This window comes from Staurois parvus, unplaced genomic scaffold (assembly GCF_062004578.1).
Source record: "Staurois parvus isolate SC_StPar_1 unplaced genomic scaffold, SC_StPar_1.0 ptg002820l, whole genome shotgun sequence".
Lineage (NCBI taxonomy): Eukaryota > Metazoa > Chordata > Amphibia > Anura > Ranidae > Staurois > Staurois parvus.
The window spans coordinates 1-16,131 of record NW_028320616.1 but is presented as its reverse complement, the minus strand read 5'-3'; the positions used below and the strand labels follow the sequence as shown (position 1 = coordinate 16,131).

General features: G+C 48.9%; 1 protein-coding gene across 1 annotated transcript in view; it reads right to left on the bottom strand.

Moving 5' to 3' along the window:
• The window catches only part of LOC149429079 (uncharacterized), a gene marked incomplete at its 5' end in the record, with an annotated part of 41,322 nt that extends 26,041 nt beyond the window's left edge, over nucleotides 1–15,281 (bottom strand). The window contains 2 exons of the mRNA XM_089666755.1: nucleotides 13,538–13,603; nucleotides 15,140–15,281. Coding sequence (XP_089522881.1) covers nucleotides 13,538–13,603; nucleotides 15,140–15,281 — 208 coding nt within the window. The remainder of the gene's footprint in view (nucleotides 1–13,537; nucleotides 13,604–15,139) is intronic.
• Between the last annotated feature and the right edge of the window lie 850 nt (nucleotides 15,282–16,131).

The window sequence follows — 16,131 nt, the reverse complement described above, 5'->3', positions numbered from 1 at the left end:
AAAGACACAAGACAGCTGCATAAAACCGAAACATGTTCATGGCTGCTAAAGCGGCCGGGGGCTTATTTTAGCCGCGTCAGTCTTTGGACCTACTAGAGGCATCTAATCTGCAGAGCTTCATAAATCCAGAGTCAAGCTGTTTTGCCCAAAAACCTTCTCTCTCATCCTTTTCAATCTCTGTGTCTTCAAAACAGCCATCACAGGCACGGGGAAGTGTGAACAATGCATTATTTATATGCTGCCTGTCTGGACCTGTGCTGGAACTGCAGACAAGGAAGCCAACTGCCCTGTATATTGGTTTGATTCAATATGTGCACTGCCAGGAGCTATACGTGTTGATTTGCATGGCACAGTGCACTCGTGTAATTACTGGAGATCACAAACTGTTAGAAGAAGGAAGCCCCTGGGTACGTTTATTTATTTCAGGTACTTATATAGCGCCGTCAATTTACGCAGCGCTTTACATATATATTGTATGTTCACCTCAGTCCCCGCCCCTGAGGAGCGTACAATCTAGGGTCCCTAACTCACATTCATACATACACATACTAGGGCCAATTTAGACAGGAGCCAATTCACCTCCCAGCATGTCTTTGGAGGGTGGGAGGAAACCGGAGTACCCGGATGAAACCCACGCAGGCACAGGGAGAACATGAAAACTCCAGGCAGGTGGTGCCGTGGTTGGGATTTGAAGCAATGACCCGAGTACTGCCGGCTGGAAGTGCCATCCACTGTGTAAGTTTATCTTTTTTAAAAAAAAATTCTATTGTATCTTTTATTAGGTTTTTTTTGTTAATACAAAAGGAACATTAAATGCACACAAATCTGGGAATAAGAAAGCACATCCAAAAACAAGCTTCTCCCATGCATCCCAATTACCTCATATCATATTTTACCCTACCCCCTCAACTCTCCCCTCACCCCCCCATATTCCCTGAAACCACACCAGTCTCCTAGTTTCTAACCTTTTTTGTCATTATCAGTCTATATCTGGGTTCCCTTCCTCCTGTCCACTTTTCTCTGTGGGCCATCCCTAAAAGCACCCCCCCCCCCCCCCAGTTCTCATTTACTTATATTCCAAGTAGTTCCAAATATCTTTTAGTTGTTTTAAAGACTAAGGCTGGCCATACATTATACAATTATCTGCAGATTTTTGGTTTAGATTTACCAAAAACCATATAATAGGAGGACAAACCTAAACAACACTTTCAGTTGTATCCAATTAGGCAGGTCCTTGCACTACACAGTTGAAGGTAAATCTAAAGGAAATTGGGCAGAAAATCTGCAGATAATTGTATAATGTATGGCCAGCCTTACTCCATGTTTTCCTACATTTTTTCCATTTTATCCTCTTCGATATGACACAACTCCTCCAACCTATCAATGTGATCTACTCTATTGACCCGGTCATTCATACTTGGTGGGTCAGGGGCAGGGGCGGACTGACAACTCATGGGGCCCCCGGGCAATAGGGGATCATGGGGCCCCTGTGTCCTTGCCCAAACTCAAAAAAGCCTATGAAAAAGTTACCAGGGGCATCTCCTGGGGCCTCCTACTGCCCAAGTTTCCAAATGGTCAGTCCGCCCCTGGTCAGGGGCAAGCCAAAATTTAGGAATCAGGCCCTTAGCCCGCGACCTGCGTAAGTTCATCTAAGCTCTGTCCATTCCCCCATCACATGCACAATTGTGGAAAGCAGAATACTCATCAGGATGGATTCCAGATATCTACCCTGTTACCAGTCTTGGTCTGAAGACTTCCAGCAAAGGATTCATAATTCATGGCTTCTGGTTGTAAGGACAGGTATGGGAAGCCAAGGCCTTCCATGTTCTTCTTTTGCCGGCCATAGACGGGTCGAAAATCGGCTGATTTTCGCACCTTTAATTGGTCGGCCATTTTTCGGGGGTTTTTGCATGGAGCCCCTCGGACTGGGGCTCCATGCAAGATGTCACCTCGTGGGGTATCACTGATGATAAGAAAGGTGAGGAATCAGCCCAGAACTACAAGGGAGGATCTGGTCAATGTCATGAAGAGATCTGGACCACAGTTTCAAAGGTCACTGTCGCACTTTTTTTTATCGGTCATGTTGGAAAATTCACGGTTGATTTTGACGATCGGCCGATTTTCCAGGAGGAGGAGGAGGATCTTGCGGTTGCAACAAATGTATCCATTTGTATCCAAATAATGTATTTGTATTGCTGTCACATTGTATGGTGCGCTCCCCTGTCTCTGCAAGGGACAGAAGTTAAGGGGTTAATGCCGGCCATAGACGGGTCGAAAGTCGGCCAATTTTTTTTAACGGTGGTAACGTCGGCCGATCGATCTACCGATTTTCCGTTTTTTTTTAAATTGGCTGATGTTCGACCCGTCTATGGCCTGCATTTGTCTGCAGTTACAGTGCAGATGCAGACAGGTTGGTTGATTACACTGCCCCGGGTCATTCAAAGTCCCGAAAGGAGAAGGCAGGAGAAACAGATGGCATTTACCAAATTGTTTGATGCCCCAAATAATTCCTGAATTATCATTTCTGCTCATTTTGTTTTGTTTTTCTTTTGATAGAGTGAGGAATTTGGGTTTTTTTTTCTTTTACTGTTTGAGGTCTGGTTGGGGAGATGCTTCTTCACTTTTTTTCCTCTGGTCTGTTGGGTGTGCTGTCTTTACCTTCCTCCGAATACAACGGGTTATGCTTTATTGAGGTCTGTGTCCTTCATAGAGATTGCCTCCTAGTAAAAGAGGATCTCCCCAGCGGGGCCTCCTAGACAGTAATATTAGAGCAGCCTTTCTCGACCTTTTACCATGGAGGAACCCTTAAAATAATATCCAGGTCTCAGGGAGCTCATGCTGACAGTGACTATATCTACAGCTCATCGTGCATTATCCACACCACATTGGGTGTCAATGAGGGAAGAGTTTCCTTACATTGGGGGTCAGTGGGAAGAATGACCTTATACACTAATGGTCAGTGAGAGAAATGGCCTTTTTGATGGTGGTCAGTGGGAAGAATGTCCCTTACATTGGGGGTCAGTGGGAAGAACGTCCCTTACATTGGGGGTCAGTGGGAAGAATGTCCCTTACATTGGGGGTCAGTGGGAAGAATGTCCCTTACATTGGTGGTCAGTGGGAAGAATGTCCCTTACATTGGGGGTCAGTGGGAAGAATGTCCCTTACATTGGGGGTCAGTGGGAAGAATGTCCCTTACATTGGGGGTCAGTGGGAAGAATGTCCCTTACATTGGGGGTCAGTGGGAAGAATGTCCCTTACATTGGGGGTCAGTGGGAAGAATGTCCCTTACATTGGAGGTCAGTGGGAAGAATGTCCCTTACATTGGGGGTCAGTGGGAAGAATGTCCCTTACATTGGGGGTCAGTGGGAAGAATGTCCCTTACATTGGTGGTCGGTGGGAAGAATGTCCCTTACATTGGGGGTCAGTGGGAAGAATGTCCCTTACATTGGTGATCAGTGGGAAGAATGTCCCTTACATTGGGGGTCAGTGGGAAGAATGTACCTTACATTGGGGGTCAGTGGGAAGAATGTCCCTTACATTGGTGGTCAGTGGGAAGAATGTCCCTTACATTGGGGGGTCAGTGGGAAGAATGTCCCTTACATTGGGGGTCAGTGGGAAGAATGTCCCTTACATTGGGGGTCAGTGGGAAGAATGTCCCTTACATTGGAGGTCAGTGGGAAGAATGTCCCTTACATTGGGGGTCAGTGGGAAAAATGTCCCTTACATTGGGGGTCAGTGGGAAGAATGTCCCTTACATTGGTGGTCAGTGGTAAGAATGTCCCTTACATTGGGGGTCAGTGGGAAGAATGTCCCTTACATTGGGGGGTCAGTGGGAAGAATGTCCCTTACATTGGGGGTCAGTGGGAAGAATGTCCCTTACATTGGGGGTCGGTGGGAAGAATGTCCCTTACATTGGTGGTCAGTGGGAAGAATGTCCCTTACATTGGTGGTCAGTGGGAAGAATGTCCCTTACATTGGGGGGTCAGTGGGAAGAATGTCCCTTACATTGGGGGTCGGTGGGAAGAATGTCCCTTACATTGGGGGTCAGTGGGAAGAATGTCCCTTACATTGGTGGTCAGTGGGAAGAATGTCCCTTACATTGGGGGTCAGTGGGAAGAATGTCCCTTACATTGGGGATTAGTGGGAAGAATGTCCCTTACATTGGGGGTCAGTGGGAAGAATGTCCCTTACATTGGGGGTCGGTGGGAAGAATGTCCCTTACATTGGGGGTCAGTGGGAAGAATGTCCCTACATTGGTGGTCGCTGGGAAGAATGTCCCTTACATTGGTGGTCAGTGGGAAGAATGTCCCTTACATTGGTGGTCGGTGGGAAGAATGTCCCTTACATTGGGGGTCAGTGGGAAGAATGTCCCTTACATTGGTGGTCAGTGGGAAGAATGTCCCTTACATTGGTGGTCAGTGGGAAGAATGTCCCTTACATTGGGGATCAGTGGGAAGAATGTCCCTTACATTGGGGGTCAGTGGGAAGAATGTCCCTTACATTGGTGGTCAGTGGGAAGAATGTCCCTTACATTGGGGGTCAGTGGGAAGAATGTCCCTTACATTGGGGGGTCAGTGGGAAGAATGTCCCTTACATTGGGGGTCAGTGGGAAGAATGTCCCTTACATTGGGGGTCAGTGGGAAGAATGTCCCTTACATTGGGGGTCAGTGGGAAGAATGTCCCTTACATTGGAGGTCAGTGGGAAGAATGTCCCTTACATTGGTGATCAGTGGGAAGAATGTCCCTTACATTGGGGGTCAGTGGGAAGAATGTCCCTTACATTGGTGGTCAGTGGTAAGAATGTCCCTTACATTGGAGGTCAGTGGGAAGAATGTCCCTTACATTGGAGGTCAGTGGGAAGAATGTCCCTTACATTGGGGGTCAGTGGGAAGAATGTCCCTTACATTGGGGGTCAGTGGGAAGAATGTCCCTTACATTGGTGGTCAGTGGTAAGAATGTCCCTTACATTGGGGGGTCAGTGGGAAGAATGTCCCTTACATTGGGGGTCAGTGGGAAGAATGTCCCTTACATTGGGGGTCAGTGGGAAGAATGTCCCTTACATTGGGGGTCGGTGGGAAGAATGTCCCTTACATTGGGGGTCAGTGGGAAGAATGTCCCTTACATTGGGGGTCAGTGGGAAGAATGTCCCTTACATTGGGGGTCAGTGGGAAGAATGACCTTATACACTAATGGTCAATGAGAGAAATGGCCTTTTTGATGGTGGTCAGTGGGCAGAATGTCCCTTACATTGGAGGTCAGTGGGAAGAATGTCCCTTACATTGGTGGTCAGTGGGAAGAATGTCCCTTACATTGGGGGTCAGTGGGAAGAATGTCCCTTACATTGGTGATCAGTGGGAAGAATGTCCCTTACATTGGTGGTCAGTGGGAAGAATGTCCCTTACATTGGTGGTCAGTGGGAAGAATGTCCCTTACATTGGTGGTCGGTGGGAAGAATGTCCCTTACATTGGGGGTCAGTGGGAAGAATGTCCCTTACATTGGGGGTCAGTGGGAAGAATGTCCCTTACATTGGTGGTCGGTGGGAAGAATGTCCCTTACATTGGGGGTCAGTGGGAAGAATGACCCTTACATTGGTGATCAGTGGGAAGAATGTCCCTTACATTGGGGGTCAGTGGGAAGAATGTCCCTTACATTGGGGGTCAGTGGGAAGAATGTCCCTACATTGGTGGTCGGTGGGAAGAATGTCCCTTACATTGGTGGTCGGTGGGAAGAATGTCCCTACATTGGTGGTCAGTGGGAAGAATGTCCCTTACATTGGTGGTCGGTGGGAAGAATGTCCCTTACATTGGGGGTCAGTGGGAAGAATGTCCCTTACATTGGTGGTCAGTGGGAAGAATGTCCCTTACATTGGGGATCAGTGGGAAGAATGTCCCTTACATTGGGGGTCAGTGGGAAGAATGTCCCTTACATTGGTGGTCAGTGGGAAGAATGTCCCTTACATTGGGGGGTCAGTGGGAAGAATGTCCCTTACATTGGGGGTCAGTGGGAAGAATGTCCCTTACATTGGAGGTCAGTGGGAAGAATGTCCCTTACATTGGGGGTCAGTGGGAAAAATGTCCCTTACATTGGGGGTCAGTGGGAAGAATGTCCCTTACATTGGTGGTCAGTGGGAAGAATGTCCCTTACATTGGTGGTCAGTGGGAAGAATGTCCCTTACATTGGGGGGTCAGTGGGAAGAATGTCCCTTACATTGGGGGTCAGTGGGAAGAATGTCCCTTACATTGGGGGTCAGTGGGAAGAATGTCCCTTACATTGGGGGTCGGTGGGAAGAATGTCCCTTACATTGGTGGTCAGTGGGAAGAATGTCCCTTACATTGGTGGTCAGTGGGAAGAATGTCCCTTACATTGGGGGGTCAGTGGGAAGAATGTCCCTTACATTGGTGATCAGTGGGAGGAATGTCCCTTACATTGGTGGTCAGTGGGGAGAATGTCCCTTACATTGGTGGTCAGTGGGGAGAATGTCCCTTACATTGGGGGTCGGTGGGAAGAATGTCCCTTACATTGGGGGTCAGTGGGAAGAATGTCCCTTACATTGGGGGTCAGTGGGAAGAATGTCCTTTACATTGGGGGTCAGTGGGAAGAATATGCCTTACATTGGGGGTCATTGGGAAGAATGTCCCTTACATTGATGGGTCAGTGGGAAGAATGTCCCTTACATTGGGGGTCAGTGGGAAGAATGTCCCTTACATTGGTGATCAGTGGGAGGAATGTCCCTTACATTGGGGGTCAGTGGGAAGAATGTCCCTTACATTGGGGGTCAGTGAGAAGAATGTCCCTTACATTGGGGGTCAGTGGGAAGAATGTCCCTTACATTGGTGGTCAGTGGGAAGAATGCTCCTTACATTGGTGGTCAGTGGGAAGAATGTCCCTTACATTGGGGGTCAGTGGGAAGAATGTGCCTTACATTGGGGGTCATTGGGAAGAATGTCCCTTACATTGGGGGTCAGTGGGAAGAATGTCCCTTACATTGGGGGTCAGTGGGAAGAATGTCCCTTACATTGGTGGTCAGTGGGAAGAATGTCCCTTACATTGGTGGTCAGTGGGAAGAATGTCCCTTACATTGGGGGTCAGTGGGAAGAATGTCCCTTACATTGGGGGTCAGTGGGAAGAATGTCCCTTACATTGGGGGTCGGTGGGAAGAATGTCCCTTACATTGGGGGTCAGTGGGAAGAATGTCCCTACATTGGTGGTCGCTGGGAAGAATGTCCCTTACATTGGGGGTCAGTGGGAAGAATGTCCCTTACATTGGTGGTCAGTGGGAAGAATGTCCCTTACATTGGTGGTCGGTGGGAAGAATGTCCCTTACATTGGGGGTCAGTGGGAAGAATATCCCTTACATTGGTGGTCAGTGGGAAGAATGTCCCTTACATTGGTGGTCAGTGGGAAGAATGTCCCTTACATTGGGGGTCAGTGGGAAGAATGTCCCTTACATTGGGGGTCAGTGGGAAGAATATCCCTTACATTGGTGGTCAGTGGGAAGAATGTCCCTTACATTGGTGGTCAGTGGGAAGAATGTCCCTTACATTGGGGGTCAGTGGGAAGAATGTCCCTTACATTGGTGGTCAGTGGGAAGAATGTCCCTTACATTGGGGGTCAGTGGGAAGAATGTCCCTACATTGGGGGGTCAGTGGGAAGAATGTCCCTTACATTGGGGGTCAGTGGGAAGAATGTCCCTTACATTGGGGGTCAGTGGGAAGAATGTCCCTTACATTGGGGGTCAGTGTGAAGAATGTCCCTTACATTGGAGGTCAGTGGGAAGAATGTCCCTTACATTGGGGGTCAGTGGGAAGAATGTCCCTTACATTGGGGGTCAGTGGGAAGAATGTCCCTTACATTGGTGGTCAGTGGTAAGAATGTCCCTTACATTGGGGGTCAGTGGGAAGAATGTCCCTTACATTGGTGATCAGTGGGAAGAATGTCCCTTACATTGGGGGTCAGTGGGAAGAATGTCCCTTACATTGGGGGGTCAGTGGGAAGAATGTCCCTTACATTGGGGGTCAGTGGGAAGAATGTCCCTTACATTGGGGGTCAGTGGGAAGAATGTCCCTTACATTGGAGGTCAGTGGGAAGAATGTCCCTTACATTGGGGGTCAGTGGGAAGAATGTCCCTTACATTGGGGGTTAGTGGGAAGAATGTCCCTTACATTGGTGGTCAGTGGTAAGAATGTCCCTTACATTGGGGGGTCAGTGGGAAGAATGTCCCTTACATTGGGGGGTCAGTGGGAAGAATGTCCCTTACATTGGGGGTCAGTGGGAAGAATGTCCCTTACATTGGGGGTCAGTGGGAAGAATGTCCCTTACATTGGGGATCAGTGGGAAGAATGTCCCTTACATTGGTGGTCGGTGGGAAGAATGTCCCTTACATTGGTGGTCAGTGGGAAGAATGTCCCTTACATTGGTGGTCGGTGGGAAGAATGTCCCTTACATTGGGGGTCAGTGGGAAGAATGTCCCTTACATTGGGGGTCAGTGGGAAGAATGTCCCTTACATTGGGGATCAGTGGGAAGAATGTCCCTTACATTGGGGGTCAGTGGGAAGAATGTCCCTTACATTGGTGGTCAGTGGGAAGAATGTCCCTTACATTGGGGGTCAGTGGGAAGAATGTCCCTTACATTGGGGGGTCAGTGGGAAGAATGTCCCTTACATTGGGGGTCAGTGGGAAGAATGTCCCTTACATTGGGGGTCAGTGGGAAGAATGTCCCTTACATTGGTGGTCAGTGGGAAGAATGTCCCTTACATTGGTGGTCAGTGGGAAGAATGTTCCTTAGATTGGTGATCAGTGGGAGGAATGTCCCTTACATTGGGGGTCAGTGGGAAGAATGTCCCTTACATTGGGGGTCAGTGGGAAGAATGTCCCTTACATTGGGGGTCAGTGGGAAGAATGTCCCTTACATTGGGGGTCAGTGGGAAGAATGTCCCTTACATTGGTGGTCAGTGGGAAGAATGCTCCTTACATTGGTGGTCAGTGGGAAGAATGCTCCTTACATTGGGGGTCAGTGGGAAGAATGTCCCTTACATTGGGGGTCAGTGGGAAGAATGTCCCTTACATTGGGGGTCATTGGGAAGAATGTCCCTTACATTGGGGGTCAGTGGGAAGAATGTCCCTTACATTGGGGGTCAGTGGGAAGAATGTCCCTTACATTGGGGGTCAGTGGGAAGAATGTCCCTTACATTGGGGGTCAGTGGGAAGAATGTCCCTTACATTGGGGGTCAGTGGGAAGAATGTCCCTTACATTGGTGATCAGTTGGGAAGAATGTCCCTTACATTGGTGATCAGTGGGAAGAATGTCCCTTACATTGGTGGTCAGTGGGAAGAATGTCCCTTACATGGGGGGTCAGTGGGAAGAATGTCCCTTACATTGGGGATCAGTGGGAAGAATGTCCCTTACATTGGGGATCAGTGGGAAGAATGTCCCTTACATTGGGGGTCAGTGGGAAGAATGTCCCTTACATTGGGGGGTCAGTGGGAAGAATGTCCCTTACATTGGGGGTCAGTGGGAAGAATGTCCCTTACATTGGTGATCAGTGGGAAGAATGTCCCTTACATTGGGGGTCAGTGGGAAGAATGTCCCTTACATTGGTGATCAGTGGGAAGAATGTCCCTTACATTGGTGGTCAGTGGGAAGAATGTCCCTTACATTGGGGGTCAGTGGGGAGAATGTCCCTTACATTGGGGGTCAGTGGGAAGAATGTCCCTTACATTGGGGGTCAGTGGGAAGAATGTCCCTTACATTGGGGGTCAGTGGGAAGAATGTCCCTTACATTGGGGGTCAGTGGGAAGAATGTCCCTTACATTGGTGATCAGTGGGAAGAATGTCCCTTACATTGGGGGTCAGTGGGGAGAATGTCCCTTACATTGGGGGTCAGTGGGAAGAATGTCCCTTACATTTGTGGTCAGTGGGGAGAATGTCCCTTACATTGGGGGTCAGTGGGAAGAATGTCCCTTACATTGGGGGTCAGTGGGAAGAATGTTCCTTACATTGGTGATCAGTGGGAGGAATGTCCCTTACATTGGGGGTCAGTGGGAAGAATGTCCCTTACATTTGGGGTCAGTGGGAAGAATGTCCCTTACATTGGGGGTCAGTGGGAAGAATGTCCCTTACATTGGGGGTCAGTGGGAAGAATGCTCCTTACATTGGTGGTCAGTGGGAAGAATGTCCCTTACATTGGGGGTCAGTGGGAAGAATGTCCCTTACATTGGGGGGTCAGTGGGAAGAATGTCCCTTACATTGGGGGTCAGTGGGAAGAATGTCCCTTACATTGGGGGTCAGTGGGAAGAATGTCCCTTACATTGGGGATTAGTGGGAAGAATGTCCCTTACATTGGGGGTCAGTGGGAAGAATGTCCCTTACATTGGGGGTCAGTGGGAAGAATGTCCCTTACATTGGGGGTCAGTGGGAAGAATGTCCCTTACATTGGGGGTCAGTGTGAAGAATGTCCCTTACATTGGGGGTCATTGGGAAGAATGTCCCTTACATTGGGGGTCAGTGGGAAGAATGTCCCTTACATTGGGGGTCAGTGGGAAGAATGTCCCTTACATTGGGGATTAGTGGGAAGAATGTCCCTTACATTGGGGTCAGTGGGAAGAATGTCCCTTACATTGGGGGTCAGTGGGAAGAATGTCCCTTACATTGGGGGTCAGTGGGAAGAATGTCCCTTACATTGGGGGTCAGTGGGAAGAATGTCCCTTACATTGGTGATCAGTGGGAAGAATGTCCCTTACATTGGTGATCAGTGGGAAGAATGTCCCTTACATTGGGGGTCAGTGGGAAGAATGTCCCTTACATTGGGGGTCAGTGGGAAGAATGTCCCTTACATTGGGGGTCAGTGGGAAGAATGTCCCTTACATTGGGGGTCAGTGGGAAGAATGTCCCTTACATTGGTGGTCAGTGGGAAGAATGTCCCTTACATGGGGGGTCAGTGGGAAGAATGTCCCTTACATTGGGGATCAGTGGGAAGAATGTCCCTTACATTGGGGATCAGTGGGAAGAATGTTCCTTACATTGGGGGTCAGTGGGAAGAATGTCCCTTACATTGGGGGGTCAGTGGGAAGAATATCCCTTACATTGGGGGTCAGTGGGAAGAATGTCCCTTACATTGGTGGTCAGTGGGAAGAATGTCCCTTACATTGGTGATCAGTGGGAAGAATGTCCCTTACATTGGGGGTCAGTGGGAAGAATGTCCCTTACATTGGGGGTCAGTGGGAAGAATGTCCCTTACATTGGTGATCAGTGGGAAGAATGTCCCTTACATTGGGGGTCAGTGGGAAGAATGTCCCTTACATTGGTGGTCAGTGGGAAGAATGTCCCTTACATTGGTGGTCAGTGGGAAGAATGTCCCTTACATTGGGGGTCAGTGGGAAGAATGTCCCTTACATTGGGGGTCAGTGGGAAGAATGTCCCTTACATTGGGGGTCAGTGGGAAGAAAGTCCCTTACATTGGGGGTCAGTGGGAAGAATGTCCCTTACATTGGGGGGTCAGTGGGAAGAATGTCCCTTACATTGGGGGTCAGTGGGAAGAATGTCCCTTACATTGGTGGTCAGTGGGAAGAATGTCCCTTACATTGGGGGTCAGTGGGAAGAATGTCCCTTACATTGGGGGGTCAGTGGGAAGAATGTCCCTTACATTGGGGGTCAGTGGGAAGAATGTCCCTTACATTGGGGGTCAGTGGAAAGAATGTCCCTTACATTGGGGGGTCAGTGAGAAGAATGTCCCTTACATTGGGGGTCAGTGGGAAGAATGTTCCTTACATTGGGGGGTCAGTGGGAAGAATGTCCCTTACATTGGAGGTTAGTGGGAAGAATGTCCCTTACATTGGGGGTCAGTGGGAAGAATGTCCCATACATTGGGGGTCAGTGGGAAGAATGTTCCTTACATTGGGGGGTCAGTGGGAAGAATGTCCCTTACATTGGTGATCAGTGGGAAGAATGTCCCTTACATTGGGGGTCAGTGGGAAGAATGTCCCTTACATTGGGGGTCAGTGGGAAGAATGTCCCTTACATTGGGGGTCAGTGGGAAGAATGTCCCTTACATTGGGGGTCAGTGGGAAGAATGTCCCTTACATTGGGGGTCAGTGGGAAGAATGTCCCTTACATTGGGGGTCAGTGGGAAGAATGCTCCTTACATTGGGGGTCGGTGGGAAGAATGTCCCTTACATTGGGGGTCAGTGGGAAGAATGTCCCTTACATTGGGGGTCAGTGGGAAGAATGCTCCTTACATTGGAGGTCAGTGGGAAGAATGTCCCTTACATTGGAGGTCAGTGGGAAGAATGCTTCTTACATTGGGGGTCAGTGGGAAGAATGTCCCTTACATTGGGGGTCAGTGGGAAGAATGTCCCTTACATTGGAGGTCAGTGGGAAGTATGCTCCTTACATTGGGGGTCAGTGGGAAGAATGTCCCTTACATTGGGGATCAGTGGGAAGAATGTCCCTTACATTGGGGGTCAGTGGGAAGAATGTCCCTTACATTGGGGGTCAGTGGGAAGAATGTCCCTTACATTGGTGATCAGTGGGAAGAATGTCCCTTACATTGGTGATCAGTGGGAAGAATGTCCCTTACATTGGGGGTCAGTGGGAAGAACGTCCTTTACATTGGGGGTCAGTGGGAAGAATGCCCCTTACATTGGGGGTCAGTGGGAAGAATGCTCCTCACTGTATATTCGACCCCTTGAAAACAAGGGGAGAAGCTCCACTGATCCCATTCTGATGGTTCTGCTGTGTAGTGTTGGTTCCAGGACTATGCGGTCACCATGCTCCCCCATCTCCTTAAAAAATTATTTATTTTATTAAAGGTACTTGTATAGCGCCATCAATTTACACAGCGCCTTACATCAGTCCCCGCCCCTGAGGAGCGTACAATCTAAGGTCCCTAACTCACATTCATACATACACATATTAGGGCCAATTTAGACAGGAGGCAATTAACTTACCAGCATGTCTTTGGAGAATAGGAAGAAACTGGAGTACCTGGAGGAAACCTACACAGGTACAGGGAGAGCACGCAATCTCCAGGCAGGTGGTGCCGTGGTTGGGATTTGAACCAACGACCCGAGTACTGCCAGGTTGAAGTGCTAACCCTTTAGCTACTGTGTTGCTCTAAAAAATTACCTCAATTGTGCCCGGCTGCATCTCTTCTCTCCTCTCGCCCTCTACTCACAGCAACTGAGGCAGCAACGGGAGCTATTGGCTCCTGCTGCTGTCAATCCAATCCTCTGAGGAGGGATTGGGGGGCAGGGCCGAGTCTAGCTGTGTGTGTCTGTAGACTCACACAGCCTGGTTCGGAAGTGAGCCCATGTGTCTTCCCTCATAGCAATTAGCTTGCTATGGGGGCAGACACAGAAGAGGAGGAGCCAGGAGCACCGGCGGGGGACCCCAGAAAAGGAGGTACAAGGCTGCTCTGTGCAATACCATTGCACAGAGCTTGTAAGTATGTTTATTATTTGAATTTAACAGAAAAATTGCCTTTAGAAATGCTTTAACGTGGTAAAACAATTTTCGTTATAATATTATATAGGAAATACCTGATCAAGTGATAAGAGTCCCTCCTTCTCGAAGCATGACTCTATATAATCCACATCCACTCCTCTCTGTGGGGGAGGGGAACAGATAACAATTATCAGACAGTTTATGACAGACATTTATAGACAGTAATGACTGATTCATGGACAATCCTCTCCATTGGTGGTGGACAGATAATACATGTACCTGGCATGACATGTGGACCATAGGAACCCACACAGCTCAGTGCAGGCATAGAGCTCAGGGGACCCCCATAGAAGAAAAGTGGGTCTCCACCCATCGTGGATAACCTCCAGGCGGGACTGAATGTACGGTAATGGCAGGGCCTAGGGCGGCAGGCTTAAAGGGCCAGCCTCAAAATGTAAACACCAATAACATTTTGGCCATTTTTTTCTGCCATTTGGCCATCTTTGGACATTTGTGGCTAAATTCAGCCAGAGGACTGTAGGGGAAGGAGGACGGGTCAAGTGATATTGGGAGAAGTCAAGAAAAAGTCAAATATAGCTGCCTCGGTTGGGTTTGTAAGCACTTTCATGAATCTTTCTTGAGGTTCCCAACCCATCTGAGGTCAATGGCTGCTGCCAGACCACCCTTTTATAGGAAGGAGGCTGGGCTCTCCATTCCTTCAAATTATTGGCTCTTGTGACTCAGCTGACCAGGGAAATAGCTATGTAATGCACTTTGAGGCTTAAAGGGCCAGCCTCAAAATGTAAACACCAATAACATTTTGCCCATTTTTTTCTGCCATTTGGCCATCTTTGGACATTTGTGGCTAAATTCAGCCAGAGGACTGTAGGGGAAGGAGGACGGGGCAAGTGATATTGGGAGAAGTCAAGAAAAAGTCAAATATAGCTGCCTCGGTTGGGTTTGAAAGCACTTTCATGAATCGTTCTTGAGGTTCCCAACCCATCTGAGGTCAATGGCTGCTGCCAGGCCACCCTTTTATAGGAAGGAGGCTGGGCTCTCCATTCCTTCAAATTATTGGCTCTTGTGACTCAGCTGACCAGGAAAATAGCTATGTAATGCATTTTGAGGCTTAAAGGGCCAGCCTCAAAATGTAAACACCAATAACATTTTGCCCATTTTTTTCTGCCATTTGGCCATCTTTGGGCATTTGTGGCTAAATTCAGCCAGAGGACTGCAGGGGAAGGAGGACGGGTCAAGTGATATTGGGAGAAGTCAAGAAAAAGTCAAATATAGCTGCCTCGGTTGGGTTTGAAATCACTTTCATGAATCTTTCTTGAGGTTCCCAACCCATCTGAGGCCAATGGCTGCTGCCAGACCACCCTTTTATAGGAAGGAGGCTGGGCTCTCCATTCCTTCAAATTATTGGCTCTTGTGACTCAGCTGACCAGGGAAGTAGCTATGTAATGCATTATAGGTTGTTCCCTAATTCTAGGAAAGAACCTACAAACTTTTCGGGCAAAGCTTTGTGATTCGTAAATACGGCAGTGAAGCCAGAAACTCATCCCAGTGATAACATGATACAAGGGGTAGAGCTTGTACACCAGGTCGTCATTCAGGTGGCCCTAACACAGCATGATCAAATACGCCCGGCCTTCAGGCACCCTCAGAATCCAAAAGGGGATCACTGGGAGACTCACAAAGTATTGTCCAGGCTGTAAAGAGTCAATACGTAGGTAGACGGCTGCCATCAGCTCTTTTGGCAAGTTCAGGTTCCCGGGGTCTTCAGCATAGGACACTGGAAGACCGTATCTCCTGGCCAGATCTTCGACCGAGTACACACTACCCAATAAACAAAGCAAAGAAATTTCACATAAACTTGAAACCTACATATATCAGAACCCCATTCAGAGCCCCCATAAATCAAAGTCCCCCTTGCATCGGAGTCCACCTTACATGTGAGTCCTAATCAGACCCTCTTAGAGCACAGGCCAGATAAAATCTTGCAGCGGGACAGATTTGGCCAGATTTGACCATAGTTCGGAAACCCTATGACCAGGGGCAGACTGACCAATTGGAAACTCGGGCACTGCCTGAGGGCCCGGGGGTCAGTAGGGGGCCCCATGATATGCCCCTGGTACCTTTTTCATAGGCTTTTTTGAGTTTGGGCAAAGACACAGGGGCCCCATGATCCCCTATTGCCCCGGGGCCCCATGAGTTGTCAGTCCGCCCCTGCCTATGACAAACCTGACAGACTGTGTCAATATCCTAAGGAAACTGCTATAGTAGAGAAATGCCCGTAGCAAAAAAGAAAGAAGAAATGGCGCAGGGCATACATGACTAGGCCCAGAGTGGGGAAGGAGGAACAGAAAGGGTTAAGGCAGATCCAAGGGGTTTGTTTTGATAGTGGGGGTATTTGGTTGGTGGAAGGTTGAGAGTAGGTGGGGTTTCCTGCACCTTAGGGTGGGCGGTTTCAGTGAGGGGGCGTCAGTTGAGCTTGAAGTCAGGAGTGTGAGCTTCCCTCCCGCCCTCCCTGTTTTTGGTGAGTATTGGGTCCCTCCAGGTAAAGGGGGATTATGTTGGTTCCTGGGCGGTTGTTGGTCTTTGGAGGCGGTTCTTATCTTGGAAGGTAAAAACAATGGTGTGGGACCCATCGGTGGTATGGTGTGCCCGGGGACATTCCCAGTTAACC